At 40.6% G+C, this 20,102-nt stretch overlaps 1 protein-coding gene across 1 annotated transcript; it reads right to left on the bottom strand.

Moving 5' to 3' along the window:
• Positions 1 to 488: 488 nt before the first annotated feature.
• Positions 489 to 19,486, bottom strand: SSR1 (signal sequence receptor subunit 1; the record flags this gene model as incomplete). Its single annotated transcript, XM_024738698.1, has 8 exons — positions 489 to 1,894; positions 7,572 to 7,665; positions 9,913 to 9,991; positions 10,753 to 10,829; positions 12,747 to 13,009; positions 14,303 to 14,390; positions 17,542 to 17,654; positions 19,462 to 19,486. Coding segments are annotated over 8 exons (807 nt in total), but the record flags the coding sequence as incomplete, so codon positions are not given.
• Positions 19,487 to 20,102: the final 616 nt, after the last annotated feature.

Raw genomic sequence — 20,102 nt, 5'->3', positions numbered from 1 at the left:
AGGTGGAGGGTCTCCTATATTACATCAAATAAAAACCATGCAGTTTCTTAGAGCTCACAGAGCTTTCCAAAATAAACTACTGATCATACAGCCCAATTAAAAACTCAAAACACTTTATATTACAGGTATAGAAAGCTTCTTTAGCTCAGCATTGCCAATATAGTTAGTTTGACACCTTAGCCCTACTTGCAAAGCGGTCAACAGCTTTACAGTGACTTTTTTTTTTTTTTTTTTTGCGGTATGCGGGCCTCTCACTGTTGTGGCCTCTCCCGCTGCGGAGCACAGGCTCCGGACGTGCAGGCTCAGCGGCCATGGCTCACGGGCCCAGCCGCTCCGCGGCATGTGGGATCCTCCCGGACCGGGGCACGAACCCGCGTCCCCTGCATCGGCAGGCGGACTCTCAACCACTGCGCCACCAGGGAAGCCCTACGGTAACTTGTTTTTATTGTCATTGTCTTTGGCTCAGATGAGGACTTAAGCAACTTGGAAAGGTTTTTCACTTGTGTTGCTTCATTGTTTTCTGTGTGGGCGTGGGTGCAGGTGGGGATTATAGCAAAGAGGGATCAGTTCATTATAATGAAGACAGATCAGGAATTACACAGCTACTAAAATTTCATTTACCATTCCCTTACAGAATGTATGTGGGAGAATGTGACTTGAAGACAGAGGGAAAAGCCTTGGGTGTGTGCGTACTGTTTTACTCTGCTGCTTATCCAGCCTGACAGTAACGCCAAACTTAATTTACTACCTAGGGCAAGGGCAACTAAGAGGGATTTTATGACGCCCAATTAATTTTGGTTCTGATATCTTAAGTGCTTAAAATTTTGGAGTTCTTCAGATTAACTTGAAAAAAAATCAACAACCAAAATACCCCAAAGATTAGATAAAAAAACAACCGGTTAACAACTGGTTAACCATTAAAAGTCATCCAACTCTTTAACAGGTTTAGGATTAGTTGGAATTTCGCTTAGTCTGTAGACCAAGGCAACACTTCTAAAGCAAGATGCTTCTATTAAGGAGAGAAAAATGCTCTCTTAAAAAAACAGAGTGGTCTAAAAATCCCAGAGCTTTATCTCTTGGGTCAGAAATAGAACAGTGGACAACTCAGTTTCCACGTATGTACCTTTTTTCTTATAAAAAAAGAGAGTGAAGTTGGTTTTATATATCAAAACCAGAATTTTCATGTTTCACAATTTTGGTGCTAGAGCTCCCCAGATTCCTTGAACTTATCTGGGAAGGTTTCGGAAGGTGCGCATTATAGTAAACAAACAGCAGCAAAATACCAAAACAGTTCTACTGCCAAGAAGCAGCTAGGCCGGCTCGTGCCTTTAGAATACTAGTTGTAGAACAGCAACAACATGCAAATTTGTGCCATCAAGCGGGATTTGCGCTATTCTAAAGAAGAAACATTGTTTTCTTTAAAAACAGTCCAAGGCAGGACGTCTACAGTCATACCGGGCAAATGCTGAGTTTTGGGGGAAAATGCCAGAAAATGTCCAAAAGGAAGAGACAAGAGCACTGTATTTAGTGTTCTAAAGGCACGCTTCAGATAGCTCAACAATGATTCTGGGGAGACCAACTGCTCACATACATACACACACGCTCACACAGATTTTAATGGTTTTAAAAAAACCAAATTTGTTACTTTAGAAAAATAAATGCAGTGCATTTTCAGCAATGTTACCGCCACAGACTCTGATTGCTCAGTCCACACATAAGTAGGAGGTTGCCTTCTATGGTGATATGGCTTCTCTGCGCTAATTCCCATCAGGCCGTAAAACATTAGGGCGGGTTAAGTAAAGACCGAATTGTTGCACAAAGAACATTTACTCATCAGATCCCACCGATCTCTTCTGTGCCCGTTTCCGGGGCAGCCTTCTGGGTGAAGCTTTATCTGGAAGAAAAGAGAAAGTTCTGACTTGCCTGGCTGTCATGTATGTGTTCAATTCAAAAGCATTTTCCTTCAACTTTACCGTTAAGAAAACGACGCACATGCAAGAAGACCATCTAATAATAAATGCCTCTTACCTAGCGTAGGTTTTTTAACTAACCTTTAAAATAATCCTTCAAGAGGTAACTCAAAATGAAACTCTACATACTTGTAAGCTGCTAAGTAAATCTTAAAAGTTCTCATCACACACACAAAAATACTTTTGGTAACTCTGTATGGTGACAGATGATGACTTACCGTGGTGACCACTTTCCAATGTGTACAAGTTATCTATTGTTATGTTGTATACCTGGAACTCATGTGTCATTCATTATATGTCAATTAAATCTTTTTGCAATTGGGGGGGAAAAGATCTAATCTGATCACTGTGATGTTGAAGCTACCATACAACATCTTCCTGAATTCTACAGCTCAGCATGTTTATACATGACACATGCATAAGTAAACTCTTTACAAATAGCATAAAAATTTTATATTGGTTACAAATTAAATTAAAGACTTAATATTTATAAAGGCAGCGCCATGTAGTTTGCATAACTTTTGGTAATTTCATAAATTTACCTGAAATGAACAGGTTAAAAGAAATTATACAGTACATCAATATCAAAAGCATCCTACACACGTAAGCAGTATCTTTTTACTTTTTCCTCTTATGTTAGAGTCTTAGTGTGGTCTATGAAGCAAAAAATAAACTGGTGGTGAGTTTCTTCCACTTCTATCCAGTAAGGAGTCATCTAGAAGTTTCTTTAAAAAGTGAAAGACTGTCTTCTCTCTGACCATTGTCTTTTTCATATTTTCTAGGAGCACCTAACCTATTAGGAATGTAAGTTCCTTACGGAATAAGTTACACATTACAATTATTTTTCCAGCTTAAAAAAATATACAGTAAATGTTTACCAAGAATATTTAGAAGCTAAAAATTCTTTTTAAAAAACTGCTTAAGAATTAATGACTGAAATATCACGTGAGAGCCGGCCTCAGCGCTTTATTAAGTAGGTTGGTAATGATGTGTTTTGGGGGCTCCAGTGCCTAAAGCTGAGCGAAGAAGCACTGTTCTGACAAAGAAAGCCTACAACTTTCATCAAATTTTCAGAAAGGTCCGCCTACGAATTACTGCGTCTTCTACTCCTAAATAATTTTTAAATATAAGCAGCAGCTGAATAATCTTTTTTTTTTTTTTTTCAAAAAATGCTTCACAATCTAACAGCCACCTGTGTGGACACAGCTGTTACTATGGATGTGAAATGGTCATTACTGACTCCCAACAATGTCAACCCCCTGCAGCAGGGTTTTAAATACAGGAATACACAAAAAAGAGCCTCGGACAACCTGCAAAGCCTGTTCGTCCAACACACATGAATTTCACTCCATCAGGAAGACAGCCGATCCAACTTACCTTAACAGTGAGTCTAAAACCTTCCCCTCCCACATGTCTAGCTCATCAGAGTTAAGCAGCAGACAAACGAGACAGACAAGAGAGCAGCCTGGAGTCATCCAGCTTTGGGGAAAATGGCTCCAAATGCCTCAACAGCCTAGAAAGTGGCATTTCATTTCAGCAAAGAACAACGAAATGTGTATAATGGTGCTCTCAGTCATCAAAGGAAACCAAACCCCTAAAAAACTTAAAAAAAAAAAAAAAAAAAAAAACAAAAAACCAGAAAACCTTAAACATGATGTCTCATATTGAATAAATGGGGCGGATCCGAAAATGCCTCCCTGCCCATTTAAAAAAAGACTAAATTGTAGTAAAATGGTAACTCACTGCAACTTTTTTCATATTAGAAAAGAGAAAGGCAAGATGTTAGCAGAAAGTTAAACTGGTCCCTTTCCACTTTCTCGGACTGCATAATCTAATTTCCTACCTCACCTGTGGGGAAATATTATATAAATAACTTTCAGATGGATTTCTTTTTACTTAATGAGATACATGTCACAGTTTTCTAACAGATCCCTGAGTTAAAGTCACATTACACAGAAGACTTCACAGTTATAGCTTCTGATGAAGGTTTCCCTATGTACACGTATGAAACAACATTCAGCGAAGATCCTATAATTTTTCTATTAAAATCAGCTAACCTGTCACTTACAGTCAAAAGACCTCAGGGAAGCTGAAGCACCCTACTCTGAAATGCAAAACATGCAAGAAAAAACTTCTTAGTAATGGGCTCCAATTGTTTCAGACCACCCCTCTTCCTTCACACTCCGGACGAGACTCACCACCTGAAACACGTGATATTCTCTCCTTCAACAAGACTTCCTTTGACTCTAAACATGATCCCCCTTTCCTAACTTTTAAGTTGTCCGCATTATTCATTCCAGCACATAATCACATACTATTTCTCATATGTGCTTTACTTTCCTCAAGCAGAAATGTAAACTCTGAAAAACAGTCCTACGTGCATTCTTAGCTTCTTTTTAACATACCACCCAGAACCTAGCACAGTGTCATGACACTGCAGGTAACACCTATGAATGAAAGTACGGTTATACATGATTGGAATTTTGCTCTGTAAGTCTAATAATTCTCAGCTTTTAAGTTCATGAATGGCAGGTCAGGGAGAAAGATACTATGAAACCAATCTCCCAGTCTACACAAGCAATCCTGCTGCACTGGAGAGGCCATGGTCTATCACTTCCGCCCAGTTCCATTTCCCGCCACACGGAATGCCGGTTGGTGTGGGAAGCCTGTCCTTGCAGAGACCCTCACCTGTCGCCTAGGCTCTGCACCAGCGTCTCCGCATCCTGGCCCACCTGTGCTCCGAACACGCTTCCACACGCTCACTGGGGTTGCACGGGCTCCTCGCACCCAGCACATCCAGCGCACACCCCTCTCTCCTTGTGCACAGACACTCCTCCTCCTAGAGTCCCTGCTGTTGTTAATGGGACCATCTTCCATCCAGCTGCCCATACTCAGAGCACCCTGACTCCTCCCTTCCTGCAACTACCAAAATGCCACTGAAAGCCCAACCAGCTCCACTTCTGAAATATCTTTCTCTTCCCTTTTATTCCCATTCACTTCTGCCTTAGCTTAGGCCCTAATGGTTCCTCATATGCTTGGCTGAAATCACCTAGCTGGTATCCCTGGGTCCACTAGCTCCCACTTGTTAGTCAGCCTCCATGAGACTATCATATAATTTTTTAAGAAAAAACATGAATTTGTTATTTGGCTGCCATGTGGCTAGAAGGAAAGTCAGAAGGCTGTAGCAGAGCACATAAAAAAGACTCCCCCTCACAGAACTCAAGAATCGGCCAATGTCAACCCCTTCTGTGAATGATCTCCCTACCCTCCTACCTGGAGAAGGCCCCTCCTATGCTCTTACTAAAGCACCTACCAGACTGCACTTGCATTTCAACATAGAAAGACAAGTCAATTTATAAACCTGGAAAGAACATGAACAGCCAATTCACAGGAAAAGAAATAATAAGTAGCCAATAAATATGCATAAAGAAGCCAAACCTCATTCTTAACTGTAAATGAAAATGAGATACCATTTTGTAACATACTGGCAGATTAAAACATTTTATTATACTTAACACGTGAGATTAGTAAGGGGGAGGAGAAACAGGCAATATTATACATTACTGAGAATGTAAGCTGGCACCACCTTTCGGGAAGGAAATGGAACACTTTCCATAAAAATTAAAATGTGTATAATCTTAGACCTAGCAATTCTACTTTTAAAAAATTATCCTAGGGACGTCCCTGGTGGCGCAGTGGTTAAGAATCCGCCTGCCAGTGCAGGGGACAACGGTTTCCAGCCCTGTTCCAGGAAGATCCCACATGCCACGGAGCAGCTAAGCCCATGCGCCACAACTACTGAGCCTGTGCTCTAGAGCCTGCGAGCCACAACTACTGAAGCCCATGTGCCTAGAGCCTGTGCTCCCCAACAAGAGAAGCCACCGCAACGAGAAGCCCGCACACCGCAATGAAGAGTAGCCCCCGCTCGCCACAACTAGAGAAAGCCCACACACAGCAACGAAGACCCAACGCCGCCAAAAATAAATAAATTAATTAAAAAAAAATTATCCCGGGTAGGAGAGTGGGCAAAATAGGAGTAGGGAGTCAAAACTGATAACTTCTAGTTATAAGTCACAAGTATTTAATATACAACATGGTGATTATAGTTAACAACACTGTACTGTATGTCTGCAAGTTGCTAAGACGTAACTGTGTGGGATGCTGTTGGCTAGACGATATGGTAATCATTTCACATTTTATACAAATATCAAATCATTATGTTGTACGTGCAAAACTAATGGTATATGTCAATTACACCTTAATTTTTAAATCAGCCTGTCATTTTATATATTAGTAATATTCATTAGAGTATTAATCCTAAGAGCAAAAAACGAAATAACAAACATCCTTCAATATAGAATAGGCTTAATCCTGACACATTTATATAAAAGAATTGTGAAAGAATACTATGTAGTTATTAAAAAGAATAAGATAAATATATAATTATCAAAAAAAGACATCCAAGGCACAAGAACCCGGGTTGTAGAACTGTGTCACATGATGCCATCTGTGTAAACAAACACACAGACACAATAGACATACGAGCTGGTACACGTATAGAAAACATTTAGACTAACATGTAAGTACCAATTATTTATGGAAAATGGGACTCGTGGAGCCAGGAGGTTATCTCTGAACTTTTTCTCTTCCCCCCACCGCCCCAAAAAAAGGACAGGACCTCCTGGTGGCACAGTGGTTAAGAATGCACCTGCCAATGCAGGGGACACGGGTTTGAGCCCTGGTCCAGGAAGATCCCACATGCCGTGGAGCAAGTAAGCCCCTGGGGCACAACTACTGAGCCCGTGTGCCACAACTACTGAAGCCCGTGCGCCTAGAGCCCGTGCTCCACAACAAGAGATGCCACTGCAACGAGAAGCCCAAGCACCGCAGTGAAGAGTAGCGCCCGCTCCCCGCAACTAGAGAAAGCCCGCGCGCAGCAACGAAGACCCAACGCAGCCAAAAATAAATAAATACATTTCTTAAAGTTGTTTAAAAAAAAGCAATGAAGCCATACTGCTTTTATGGTAAATGTTTTTAAAAAGTCCAACTACAACTGGAGAAAAAATTCTATATTCTTCTATAAAGATTAATATTTAACCAACTGCATATATAATAAAAACTGAAATATACGTTAGGTAAACTATCAGGCAGTACTGTAGGTTATTCTTTCAAAAATAGTGGGTAGGTGGCAGTTTTTCTAATAAATATGGTGATAGAAAACTGTTCCCTTATTCAATAAACTTGCTGTAAAGTATTCACAAACAACAGCTCCCAACACCACAACAAACACCATTAAAAAGATGAATTGCCTCACCTCTCCTACTCTGCACTGAAGCAACAGGAAAGAAGAGAGACAGGAAAAAGGTTAGGAGTATAGAGAATTCACACATTTGTATACAAACCGCAGATGTGGAAGCATTTCTAAATTAAAGCATAAATATAGTGCACAGAATAAAAACGTGATGCATTCATTGCTCATCATATTAGATTCGTACAAGCCATGAAAAGATGAGTGTTGACCAAGCATTTTTTGCCAAATCTAAGATACTTAATTTCCATTTAAGAGAAAAGTTTCCCAGGCGAGCCTGTAAGCGTACTTACTGATCTGATTCAAAGTTTCCTGAGGAATCCAGCTCATGTCAACATCACTCTGACTCGAGGTACCCGTCTCTACCTTCTGTATGGGTCTCTTGCGCTAAGAGAACATAAAAACATTATTGTAAAGGAGTTCCATTATATTATTTACTATAATATTAAAACCGCCCATCAAGCTACCCACTTAAATATATTAATAAACATGTTCTCTTTTAGTCCTAAAACATATTCCTCAAATATTTTTTTAACGAGATGGGAAAATCATGTCTACACCAATTATAAAGAATAAGGAATAAATCTGCACAATTACTTATTTTCAGTCTCTAACGGCCTTTTCCTCTGCTATAAAGCTTCATATGTTATTATACAATTGGTAGACCAAGAACTTCTACTTTTACAATGATTTTCATTTGGGGAATCAAATCTTAAAGAATAAACTTATTTCCACATTAAACAAAAGTTGGGATAATTACTGAAATGTTGCATGCAGGCAGATCCCTGCATTATTAGCTAAATACACTTCAACAGCTGGCATAAATAAAACAAAAGAGAAACATACAATCCCATTTAAGCTAACAACCTCCAACTTTGTTCCTTGAGTATTTGCAGCCAAACTGCTAGAAAGTAAGGTGATTCAATTCCACTGGTCCTATTCTTTAAAAAAACAAAACAAAACAAAAAACCCCACCTAATTATTTACATAAGAAACAGAATATTAATTTTAAAGTCCAAAAATTGGACTCTGAATACACAGAGATAACTGAAAAACTGGCTTATACCTAATACATATAGCAAAAATGCTGACTATTATGAAAACAAGGTAAAGAAAGTCATGAAAATTAACATTCAAGCACTAAGTATTTTTCTTTTAAAAAGGATTTATTAATAACATTTACTGCTAATTTTACATAGATTTGATTGCCTGACTTACTGCTTAATAAATAAAGATTAACCAAAATGTCCAGCAATTGTTTAGGGTCTAGTTCACATCAGTGTATTTGACACAAATCACGTTATATACTGAGAGGAATAGTATGGGTTATTTTGTTTGGGGGTTGGTTTTTTTTTTTGGCAGGGTAGGGGAGAAGAGGGACATGAGGATACAGTGGCAGGATTAGCTACCAAGTTCAGAGACAGGAAACCATGATTACACCAGGTGCTTCAATGCTGCCACTCTACAACTCTAACAGGAAACAGAATTCTGGCTTAAATACAGCCAAATTCATTCATTCTTTTTCAAATGAAGACTCATTTAATTGCTAATCAGAAGTCAGCCCTATAGGCAAGAGTATTAAAGCAAATACATAAAAGCTGCATTACTTATAGATAAAATACATATCCATGAAAGAGTATGATAAACAGAAGAATGAAATTTAATGTCTGAGTTTTAGAAATAAAAAGTCTAGACTATAGAGTTACGTAACAGTGAGAAGGCAAGTGTCATCCTGGAGAATGCAGACAAAGGACACCAACTGCACGGCAGCAGAGTCTAAACAAATCCGAATCAGACACCCAAGGTCTCCTCTTCAGGCTTTTATTTATTTATTTATTTTTTGCGGTACGCGGGCCTCTCACTGTTGTGGCCTCTCCCGTCGCGGAGCACAGGCTCCGGACGCGCAGGCTCAGCGGCCATGGCTCACGGGCCCAGCTGCTCCGCGGCATGTGGGATCTTCCCGAACCGGGGCACGAACCTGTGTCCCCTGCATCGGCAGGCGGACTCTCAACCACTGCGCCACCAGGGAACAGGCTTTTATTTTTATTGTTCTTCTTCTTAAATAGGTCTTCGCTGGAGTGCAACCGCTTCACAATAGCGTGCCAGTTTCCGCTGCACAACAAAGTGGATCAGCCACGTGCCCACACAGCCCCGACCCCCCGGGACCCACCCTCCAGGTCACCGCAAAGCACGGAGCCCATCTCCCTGGGCTATGCTGATGCCCCCCACCAGCCAACCAGCCTGCGCTCGGTAGCGTATATATGTCCGTGCTCCTCTCACTTCATTCAGGCTTTATTTTAAAAAGGTGCAACAGGGCTTCCCTGGTGGCGCAGTGGTTGAGAGTCCACCTGCCGATGCAGGGGACGCGGGTTCGTGCCCCGGTCCAGGGGGAAGATCCCACATGCCACGGAGCGGCTGGGCCCGTGAGCCGTGGCCGCTGGGCCTGCGCTCCGCAACGGGAGAGGCCACAGCAATGAGAGGCCAGCGTACCGCAAAAAAAAAAAAAAAAAAGGTACAACAAACCTGTAATCTACAAACCCACGGTGAGAGCAAAAAGCCACAAATAACTAGACTGTGCTCAGTACTGTAACCGTTTTTGAAGTAAGGCTATAAGAGCTGTTTATCGATATTTACCTTTCTAGATTCTAGGAGTTGATGAAGGCCAACCACCACCAAAAGCCCAAGACCAGCAAGGAACATATACATAAAGATTCTGATACAAAAGGAGAAAATATAACCTGGCTTTAGTTCATAAGAAATACCACAGCTAATTAAAACCATAATTGTGCTTAAACTCCTAAGAGGTATGAGTTAATTACAATAATTCTAACAAAATATAGATTTTCCAAATAATTTGTGGGGAAAAGGAACAAAATATTTAAAATTCAACGTAGATCCAGGTAACAGTTTTATAAATTTACCTTTAACAACAGTCAGTCCCCACCCCCCAAAAAAGGCATATGACCTACAATGAATTACTTCATAATTTGTTATAGTCAAAGCTCAGTTAAACAGCTGCATTAGGTGCTGTCTTCCTCAAATATTAGACTTTGCACGATTTTACTTGAAAGTTACTTTTAGTGAATTATATAAGTATATAGTGAAAAATGATTCATCATTCGCAAAGGACACATTTTTCAAGATAAAATCTTATGGTTTATGTTTTCAATAGTAATTTTGGAGCCATGCAACTTAGATGAGGCTGATGACCAACTTAAGAGGACGGGGTGGAAAACAATTTAAAGACGGGAAGAACAAAACGCAAACTTTCTAAAACAATTTTTTGTCAGTTTTAACTATCTTTCCTAACTTGGTATTAATAGTTGAAAGAATCATCTAAAGTATGAATTTAAGTAGTCAGGATTCCACCCAATCTACACCTAATCTTCCATCATTAAAAGCTACAGTGACGGAAGCAAGCCTCCCAGCCCTACCTTCTGAGACCAAGACCTACACACTGTGACTTTCACTTACGTCTCTCCATCTAGCCCATCTTCTCTCTCAATAACTGTAACTGTTTGATTGAAGACAGCATCTTGGAAAACATTGCCCTGTTAAAAAAATAAATCACAAAAATCGGAAATGTGTTGAAAGAATGAAAGCTTACAAGATTTCTTAAAACTGTTACCCTACAGATACCCTACCGATACCGTACCACTTTCTCATCACTTAGAACATCAGTAAGACTCAACAAGGTCATACGTAAGTGCACCAATTCAACGTCAGGGACTCAACGTTATGATGTTACTTTCTCCTCAACAATAAAAAAGGCCTCCAACTTTGCTAAAGTTGTCCCCACTTTCTTTGACGGGGATGAGAGGTGTGAGAAACCAGGGAAGTAAAGTAAAAACAGGATAACTTGCAGAAAGAAACAGAGCCCACAGAATACTCTTCGGCTAGAAGCCCTGGCTTCTGTTGTATGTAATCCTCCAAACGAGAAAGGAAGACCATGAACACGCACACAGGAGCTCCAGAGAACATCATTTTAGGAACTAGACTTGAACAAAAGTCAAATTCGTGTTCTAAATTGGCAATGGATTGGAAATCAGTTTATATTAAACAGGTTGATGACTTTCAGTATCGAAATCTTTCTCTGTGGTGGTCTCCAAATGATTGTCAGCTCAGCACAACTTGTTTTCAAATACATGACAATCACTGGGACAACACACAGCTATATTGTGTTTTGTGTGAAGCATCGAGGTAGTACTTTTTCAAAACTGTCACCGCTTATTGCTGAACTGTGACGATTTAAGTCTTATTCCAAGATCTTTCAATTAGCATTCCTCTAGTGACAATTCCAAGATGAAACAAACATTCAAAATGGAACTGAAGCTACATATATGCTTGTTGGATTAAGTTTAATTCTCCTTGAAAACTTGATGAAATATACAATCCTTCAAGCTACTAAACTATAAAGTTGAGGAGGCTTAATACATTGTTCTGAAAATAAGGATGGGGACTTCCCTGGTGGTCCAGTGGTTATAGGACTCGGCGCCCTCACTGCAAGGGCCTGGGTTCAACCCCTGGTCGGGGAACTGAGATCCCACAAGCAGTGCAGTATGCACCACCCCCCCTCAAAAAAAAAAAAAAAATGAAAACTCTTTCCCACTTTCCACTAAGTAGTTTTAAAAAAAGACACAAAAGGAAAACTTAACTGCAGCATGAGAAATTTAACTCAGATGTAAATATGTTGATACTGGGGTGATGAAAAGGTTGAATAAGCTTCCAAGAGAGGATGAAATTTCCTTCTCAGAAAACTTTTTCAACAGGGAATGGTTTACATGTGCTTTCTATCTGAAGGAGGACGCGATAGTTGGCATCTAGAGGTCAACTCCCAGCAGTAAAATTCTAGTGGGCTTCTCTCATTCATTCACTGGATATATGTATCCTATAGAAAGATAGTAAAATATCCTAAGAAAGACAGCAGAGCTTATATTAGGCTATTTGGTTCTCATAAACCATAAACCTTACTAACATCCTAAAAATAATTTGGTTACATTTTCTCTATGAGTGTATAAAATGACATAAAAATAGTCACAGGAAGTCCTTAAAACTTACCAACAGAAGCAGTAAAACGGGCAAAATGCAAGCAACAAAAGGAGGTACAAAAATTACTTAATATATATTAACATCTGAAGAAGGAGCAGATTCCACTGTGCGGCTTACCGTTCCTTTTCCTTTTAAGATCCAGCTGGAGTCACTTTCCCTTTCCTACCCCTGCGCTTACTTGTCTCTAGTATGTATCACTTATGCTGTGATGCTGTCTGTCTACAACCATCTGCCCCACTGGATTATAGACTTGAAGACAGAGGTGTACAATTTATCTCTGCCTCCCTGCTGCCTATTTTCAACCACAAAATAGGCACCTGAATGAATGAATATAAGAATATTCATTAAACAATGTCAACTGTCCTCATCCCTTCTTAACTTAAAAAAAAAAAAGAAGAAGAAGGTTTAGAGAGCCTCACGTTCAAATCTTTGTAGTTCAGATTGATGACTAGACCAAAGGGCCGGCCACCCATGGGCTCTGCGGGAATGAAGGAGTACTCAAAAGTCGCCTGTCTCTGGGGCGGCACCACAGTGTTCAGAGGAAGAGCCGTGAAATTCTGGATGTAAAACTGGTAGTCCTGAGGGTAACGGAATGAGGCATCTAGAGATTCAACGACAAAATCTTCTGTACCCTTGTTTGTAAAGCCTACCAGGAACTTCACAATGTTATTTGCTGGAAAATCTAAGAAACAAAAAAGAGACAGGAAGATTAGAAAACATTCACAGGGTACAAAATAAGCAGACATTACAAACGGATTCTGGCATCCTTTCCTGCTATGTATGGATTTGGTTTCAGAACCCTTTTCAGTAGAGCACTCCAGCCACCCACTAACGAGCAACTTGGGAGTTCGTGTGTAAGCTGAAACCCTTGTCCCCATGGCAGCATTCCAACTTAAGAGTTGAACTGAGCACCTCAATTTCAGACCAGATCACTTCCAAGTTGTATGTCTAAGAAGGCGCTGTATACTTTCAGGAGTGAGATTATCTTGCAGTGGGGCTACGTGTCTTGGTGAAGTCACCTTCACCTCCAACTCAGTATCTGCAACCTGTGCAGATAACGGAGAGGAAAATGACAGAAAGGTAAAGTCTCAGAGGTTCACCTGAAAACTGTAATACCTATTAAAACATAACAAAGAAAAACATCAATCAGGCAATCCTTATTTGCAGTTAGTCAAAATGCAAACAAACGTGACCCAAGGAGGCAGCTACAAAAATAAACGGGAAAAGCCACCAACAACAAAAACCTCCCAAATCATACTTTCTGTAGGCACAGAGCCAGAATGTATGTGGGAATAAAACAGAAAGCTTGAGAAGACCTAGAGAATGAATAACCTCAAATAATAAGTCTTCGATAATTATCCTGTGGTCTACAGAGCTGCTTCATCCAGTAAGTACAGGTTCTGGGGTCGGACACATCTGGGTCTGAATCCTGTCTTCGGAATCTGTTTACTGAGTAACCCTGTTCACGTCGTAACCTCTCTAAACCTCAGTTCAACCATAACTCTCCTCTTAGGGCTCCTACGAGGAGTGAATAATACATGCAGAATGTTGAACACAGTGCCTGCCCCATAGTTCTCGATCCATATAAGCCATCAGGTAATCTTCTTCTAATGCAGCACAGGCTCTAATCAAGGCCTAACTGTAAAGATATAATATGTCACTAACGTTTACACTCAAAATATGAATGTTCTTTTACTGTGGCAGTTTGAAAAAAGTTTAAAAACAGTATCTTTCAAAAGGACATTTGATTTCTAGTTAAAATAGATAGTATTTATTTTTTCCCCGTAGTTTAAATGCCAGAAATGCTACCTTACAGATATGGGTATTCATACATGTAAGTGGGTTTTTCCCCAAAATGTGTCTACGCTATACTTGTAAAATAAAGACCTTAATCATTATTAATGCTTCCCCCAAAACTGAGCTAGCCATTTATAAAATTCCTGTATTTGAATTACAACCAACATTCCCCTCTCACCTTCTCCTTTCACAAACAGGATGGTTGTATCTGCACTTGGTGAAGCTTCAGGTTCACCAGATACATCTTCTTCCTCTTTATCTTCAGCCTAAGAAAAATGTTAAAAGCAGATTACTATGGAAGAAAAACAACATCATTTAAGAATCATGACTTCACTAGATTTGGGACAATATATACATTGCTTCTCCAAGGCTGTGTTGGGATTAGTAGTGGAACGAATTTCATTGTAACTCATCCGTGAAAATAAAACTTGAAGAGCGGTGCATCTCAGAGTGATGTGCATGCTAATCCCCTGGGGATTCTGCAGCTGTGACTCAGGCATAGGGTGAAGCCTGAGATTCTGTATGTATCTGAAATGCCCATGAAGCTGGTACTTAGATAACACTTTGAACTGCGAGGTTCTAGACTGTGGGTTGGTAAATTTTCTGTAAAGTCTGAAAGAAGTTTAAAAACAGTATTTTTCAAAGGGACATTTAGTTTCTAGTTAAAATGGGTACTACTTACTTTTCCCCTTAGTTTAAATGCCAGGAATACTACCTTCCGGGAAAAGAAGAAGTCTCATACACACTTTTCATGCCACCCCTCCCCGACAAAGGGCAAAGGGAAGGAGACTCCAAAGGAGGCGCTGGCCTGAGGACGCGGGTAGCAAGTGTCTTCCGCTTTCGGGACCACAGGTCCCTGCTGCAACTATGCAACTGCGGGGGCAGCACGAAAGCAGCCAGGGACAACACGGGGCGGGGCAGAGCTGGCTCTGTCCCGCATCCACATTCTGCCGAGCCGTGCTAGGGCCTGGTTATTGGTCTTTCCATTCCAATTAAGAATTGCCCCATGGGCTTCCCTGGTGGCGCAGTGGTTGAGAGTCTGCCTGCCGATGCAGGGGACACGGGTTCGTGCCCTGGTCCGGGAAGATCCCACATGCCGCGGAGCAGCTGGGCCCGTGAGCCATGGCCGCTGAGCCTGCGCGTCCGGAGCCTGTGCTCCGCAACGGGAGAGGCCACAGCAGTGAGATGCCCAAATACCGCAAAAAAAAAAAAAAATTGTTTAAAAATGTCAACGAACTTCAACTAAAAATTTTAAACCCCAGTGCAGCATTTCTCCAGGCATCAATGAGAATTACAGATACTCTTGTATTTGAAATGTCCAGGCCCTTAATAAATCGAGATGCTTAAGGGCACCACTGTTTACTGGCATTTAACTTTTCATTTATGTAAATACTCTCTCTCCCAATACAGACCTCTCAAGAGCAAAGCCTGTCTTACATTTTAAAAATTCTCCACACCCACCTCATATGCTTAAGGCACTCAAAACATTTCTTCAGTGACTGTTGTACAATTCGTTCAATTGTATTATAAGTTATATTTTAAGTATCTTTAATGATACCTTCATTTACAAAGACTTAGTGAATTTCTACTTTTGGGAAAAGAGACCCACAAACAGGAAAAGAGACCAGAAACAGGAAGGTAGGAACCATAAGCTGTCAAATAAGGAGAAAAGGATCTACTTGAGAAACAAGAGAAAACATCCCTAAGATTTGATTAACAGGTTGTGTAATAAAAAGAAATGAAAGCAACAAGGTAAAAGCTTGAAGCACCGGAGCCTTATCAAAACAGAATTATTTTATGGAAGTAAGATGGATGGTAAATGCTGAATTCCATTTTGGACAGATAAAATTTGAGGTACTTATGGAACATCCAGATGTGCTATCCCATAAAGAGCTGGAAACAGAGGAATGGAGCTCGGTAAGGTAGGCGGCTAGAAACGAGATCTGGAAGTCATCGACGTAAGGTGGTGGTTGTTAAAACCACAGGTGTCATCAACATTAAGGGAGTGAGCAGGGGGAGAGAAGGCAGCAGAGACCAGGCAGCAGCCGCTGAACAGAGAGAACCGATGGGGGTGCCACAGAGGTCAACGAGGGGACTCAAGGAAGGGGTACTCTGGAAAGGCTAAAGAGGTCCAACAGGGGAGGAATGGAAATTCCAGGCCAGGAATTTGGCAGTTAGGTCACTGGTGAGTTAGCGAGAACAGTTTTACTAGATACATGGGACCAGACCAAGCACTGTTAGAGAACAAATGTGAAATGAGCAGAAGAGAAAGTGGTACAATTTCCTCTTACAAGAACTGTGCTGGTAAAAAGAAAAGAAAACGTGTAGCAACTTCAGGTGGAGGAACACAAAGTGGAGGATGTAAGCACATCTGCAGCTTAACAGAATTAAGTCACCGAGAAGGATCAATGCTTGAAGTTACAGAAAGAAAGAGGATAATAAACAAGATCTCACAAGACCAGATGGGGAGAAGGTGGTGGTGGTAGGGCCGGCCTTAGAAGAGAGTAAAGACAACTCACTGTTAAAGGAGAGATGTAGAAAAAAATGAGTGAATAATATATTCAGAAGTAGAATGTAGAAAATCTGACAGAGTCCACACTTGATGGCCTTCACCTTCTGATATCAAAGACAATATTGTTGCTAAGATTTCACAGAGGACTGATTTTGGAGTTTAAAAGTGGTTAAAAACCAATTCTATGTAGGATAAATTACAGTAGTCTAAGAGAGAAAATAAAATTAGCTAGAAGCATGCCACAATGATCTTGATTCTAGCCCAATATTCTTACTGTCATACTATAATTTTATAGTAAAAGTCTCAGCGTTAGCTTCTAAGAGATCTTCTCCAAGCCCTCCTTCTAAGCGGAATCTTCACAGAACATACTTTATATATTGTTTATTGTCCGCTCCTCACCCCCTGCCACCAAAATGCATACACACTGTCCCAAGAACATAAACTCCGTGAGAGCAGAGAGAATCTCTGGCTTGTTCACCGGGGAAATCTAAAACAGTGCCTGGCACACAGTAGGAACTCAATAAATACTTGCTTATTGAGTGAAGGAAAAAAAGAAGAGGAAACTGACCCAGAAAGATAAGTTGCCCAAGACCAGAAAGCAAAGTAGTCTGTATCCCAAACCCAACAACAAATGGTCCAGTGGTCCTACTATAATGCTACCCTCACAGACTCACGTTCATATCACCTTGAACTGTTCTTTGTTTCACGTCTCCCTCCTTGCGCCAGAAAATACTTACGGATCATCCTCAATGACTGGCCCCATTCTCCCAAATTCAATCCACTTTGATCCCAGTAATAAACCTCTAAAAGCAAGAATTTTAATACCAAATTTGTCTATATAAGGGCTAAATACATATATAGAGAGATACACTATATATATGTATTAAATCAAATATAGCACTAACCAAATCTGTGGGTTCATCTTCTTCCACTTCTGCTTCATCATCTTCATCTTCAATTACAGAATCTTCCACCGTTTCTTCATCTTCTGTAAGATCTTGAGCCGCTGCCAATGAGCCTAACAGTAAAATAAAGAACAAGCAGTTAACCTTTACCCTGGAAACCTCTACCCTGGAAACCTTTACCCTGGAAACCTTTACCAATGTTTCTAAATCTCAGGTGTACAGGCAGCGAAAACTTTCCCTCGGAATAACTCAATCTCCCAGCTCACTCGAGTGATGCCAAATTACAACGTGTCTAATGCTCATGTGATTTTATCTTACTGCTAATCTTACCAATTGCACATTAATTTTAGTGAGAAATGCTGTTTAATTTTAAAAAGCAACTGGAAAAATGAACTGCTAAAACTAAAGATGCCTTAAAGCCCAAATAAAGAAAGTCAAGCAACTCTGTTAAGCATATTAAAGAAAGTAAGTTTGTTTTAAAAGTAAGAAACTCCAGAATTTACTCTATCATTAACCACATAAAACAAACCAAAAAAATCCAGGTCTAAAGGAAAAGAGCAATCTAAATATCTAGGCAAGAAATCCTGTTACTAGAGTTGACTACAGCTCAAAACTCTTAGTACTCGATAGCATGTAATTCCAAGGAACAAATATCTGTATGACATCCATAGTGAAAACTAGCTCTCATAAAACACATTTGGTTTAGTAAAAACTATATTGGTAATTTCAAGTTTGAGAGCTGAGAAAGCATGCATTTATTTTTGCATACAACTTCAAACATGTTTTAAGATACTTTTTATTTCCCCTACACTTAACATCATAGTGAAAGTAAGCATAACTATAACGCCAAGAAACTATACATCATAATTTTATAGGCAAAAGTACATGTCACATTAAATCTATTTCAGGCAAGACCCTCAAAAGAAATTTCAAAGTTCTAGTGACTCTTCCAACATTTCTCAGAAAGAATGATGATGTGGCAATTAAGTAGAGGGAAAAAAAATATGGGAAAGGAAGCACGTGCACACGCTGTAATACTCAGGAGAAACAGTATATACTAAGGGGACTGCATTTTAAGTCTTTCCCACTTCCTTGAGTTCTTACTGCCCGTTAAGACTTATGCCAAATATTAAAGAACACTGAACCACACTTTATGAACTGAAAATCAGCTTCAGCTGCTGGCTGAACAGACTAAACAGTGCATTTATAATTTACAAATCATTTTGTAAAACCGGTAAGAATACCTACAACTGACATAATAAAGTTGTACTCAGTTAAATTTCAAGACTTCTCAATATATACAATGGCTTTCACCCTACATTTATAAAACAATGTTTTAATGCTAACCAGTAACAATTTTGTGCGTAAAAAAAAACTTACACTTTTACATTGTAAAAATTAAGAGAAAACATCTTTTGAAAGACAGGCCATTCTGCACAAAAAGTGTTCAAAGATACCCAGTTAGATACTGATGTTTCTTAAGAAAAGAAAGCCTGAAAAAATATACTTTAGATTCTAGACAAGTACGATTACCAAATTTTCTTAAAGAAAATGAAAACATCGACCAGCAAGCAACTCCTAAAGGAAAAGCATTCCTATTTAAACCTGCAAATGAATTAACGGTTTTGGTTAATTCTCCCACTTGGTTTTCTATCCGTTAAACAGAAGCCAGTCAGTTCACTTTTCTTTGCAAAAGAACTCGTGGATACCTGTCACTATCGTTCATTTTGCCACACAGCTTGCTTAAAGTTACAGAATAAAAGGAACTCGAGCGATCATTTAGTCAGACTGAATTCCACAGAGGAGAAAATGCAAGTTCACGATAGAACCAGGGTAAGAAGCCAAGTTTCCACATTTCTGACGTCCTACCTATTCTCACACCAGGTTAACGGTTGGAATAAACCTAGATAAAACACGTACAGCTCGGGCTTCGCTGGTGGCGCAGTGGTTGAGAGTCCGCCTGCCGATGCAGCGGACACGGGTTCGTGCCCCGGTCCGGGAAGATCCCACATGCCGCGGAGCAGCTGGGCCCGTGAGCCATGGCCGCTGAGCCTGCGCGTCCGGAGCCTGTGCTCCGCGACGGGAGAGGCCACAGCAGTGAGAGGCCCGCGTACCGCAAAAAAACCAAACAAACACGTACAGTTCGAAGAAGACTACATTTTTTTCAGGACAATGCGATGCTTCCACAAAACAAAACGGGAAAAATAATTACAAAAAAAGGAGGGCAAAAGGAGGGCTCAAGTACCGGACATGCCCAGGAATTCTTCAGCCCGCCTGGGAGCAAGGCTAGACAGGCGGGTGAGTTCTGGGGAAATCAACACACCTGGGAGCACAGAGGGATGTGCTGATAATCGGGGAGAGGACCAGCAGCACGGCTCAGAGTTCAGGCTAGCAGAAAACAAGGCTTTCAGCAAATGAATGGAGAACTCCTGGCGCGGACGCTAAAGACACGTCAGCCCAGCGCCGAGGGGCGGGGACGGGGTGGAGCGGCGGCCGCTGGAGCGCCAAGGGCCGCAGCGCGCTCGGGCACAGCCTGTCCGCCGCCCCTCCTCCCTCGCTCC

This window comes from Neophocaena asiaeorientalis, unplaced genomic scaffold (genome assembly GCF_003031525.2).
Source record: "Neophocaena asiaeorientalis asiaeorientalis breed wild unplaced genomic scaffold, Neophocaena_asiaeorientalis_V1.1 scaffold307, whole genome shotgun sequence".
Classification (NCBI taxonomy): domain Eukaryota; kingdom Metazoa; phylum Chordata; class Mammalia; order Artiodactyla; family Phocoenidae; genus Neophocaena; species Neophocaena asiaeorientalis.
Note: the sequence above shows the minus strand (reverse complement) of the source record. Positions and strands in the feature narration are given on the sequence as shown.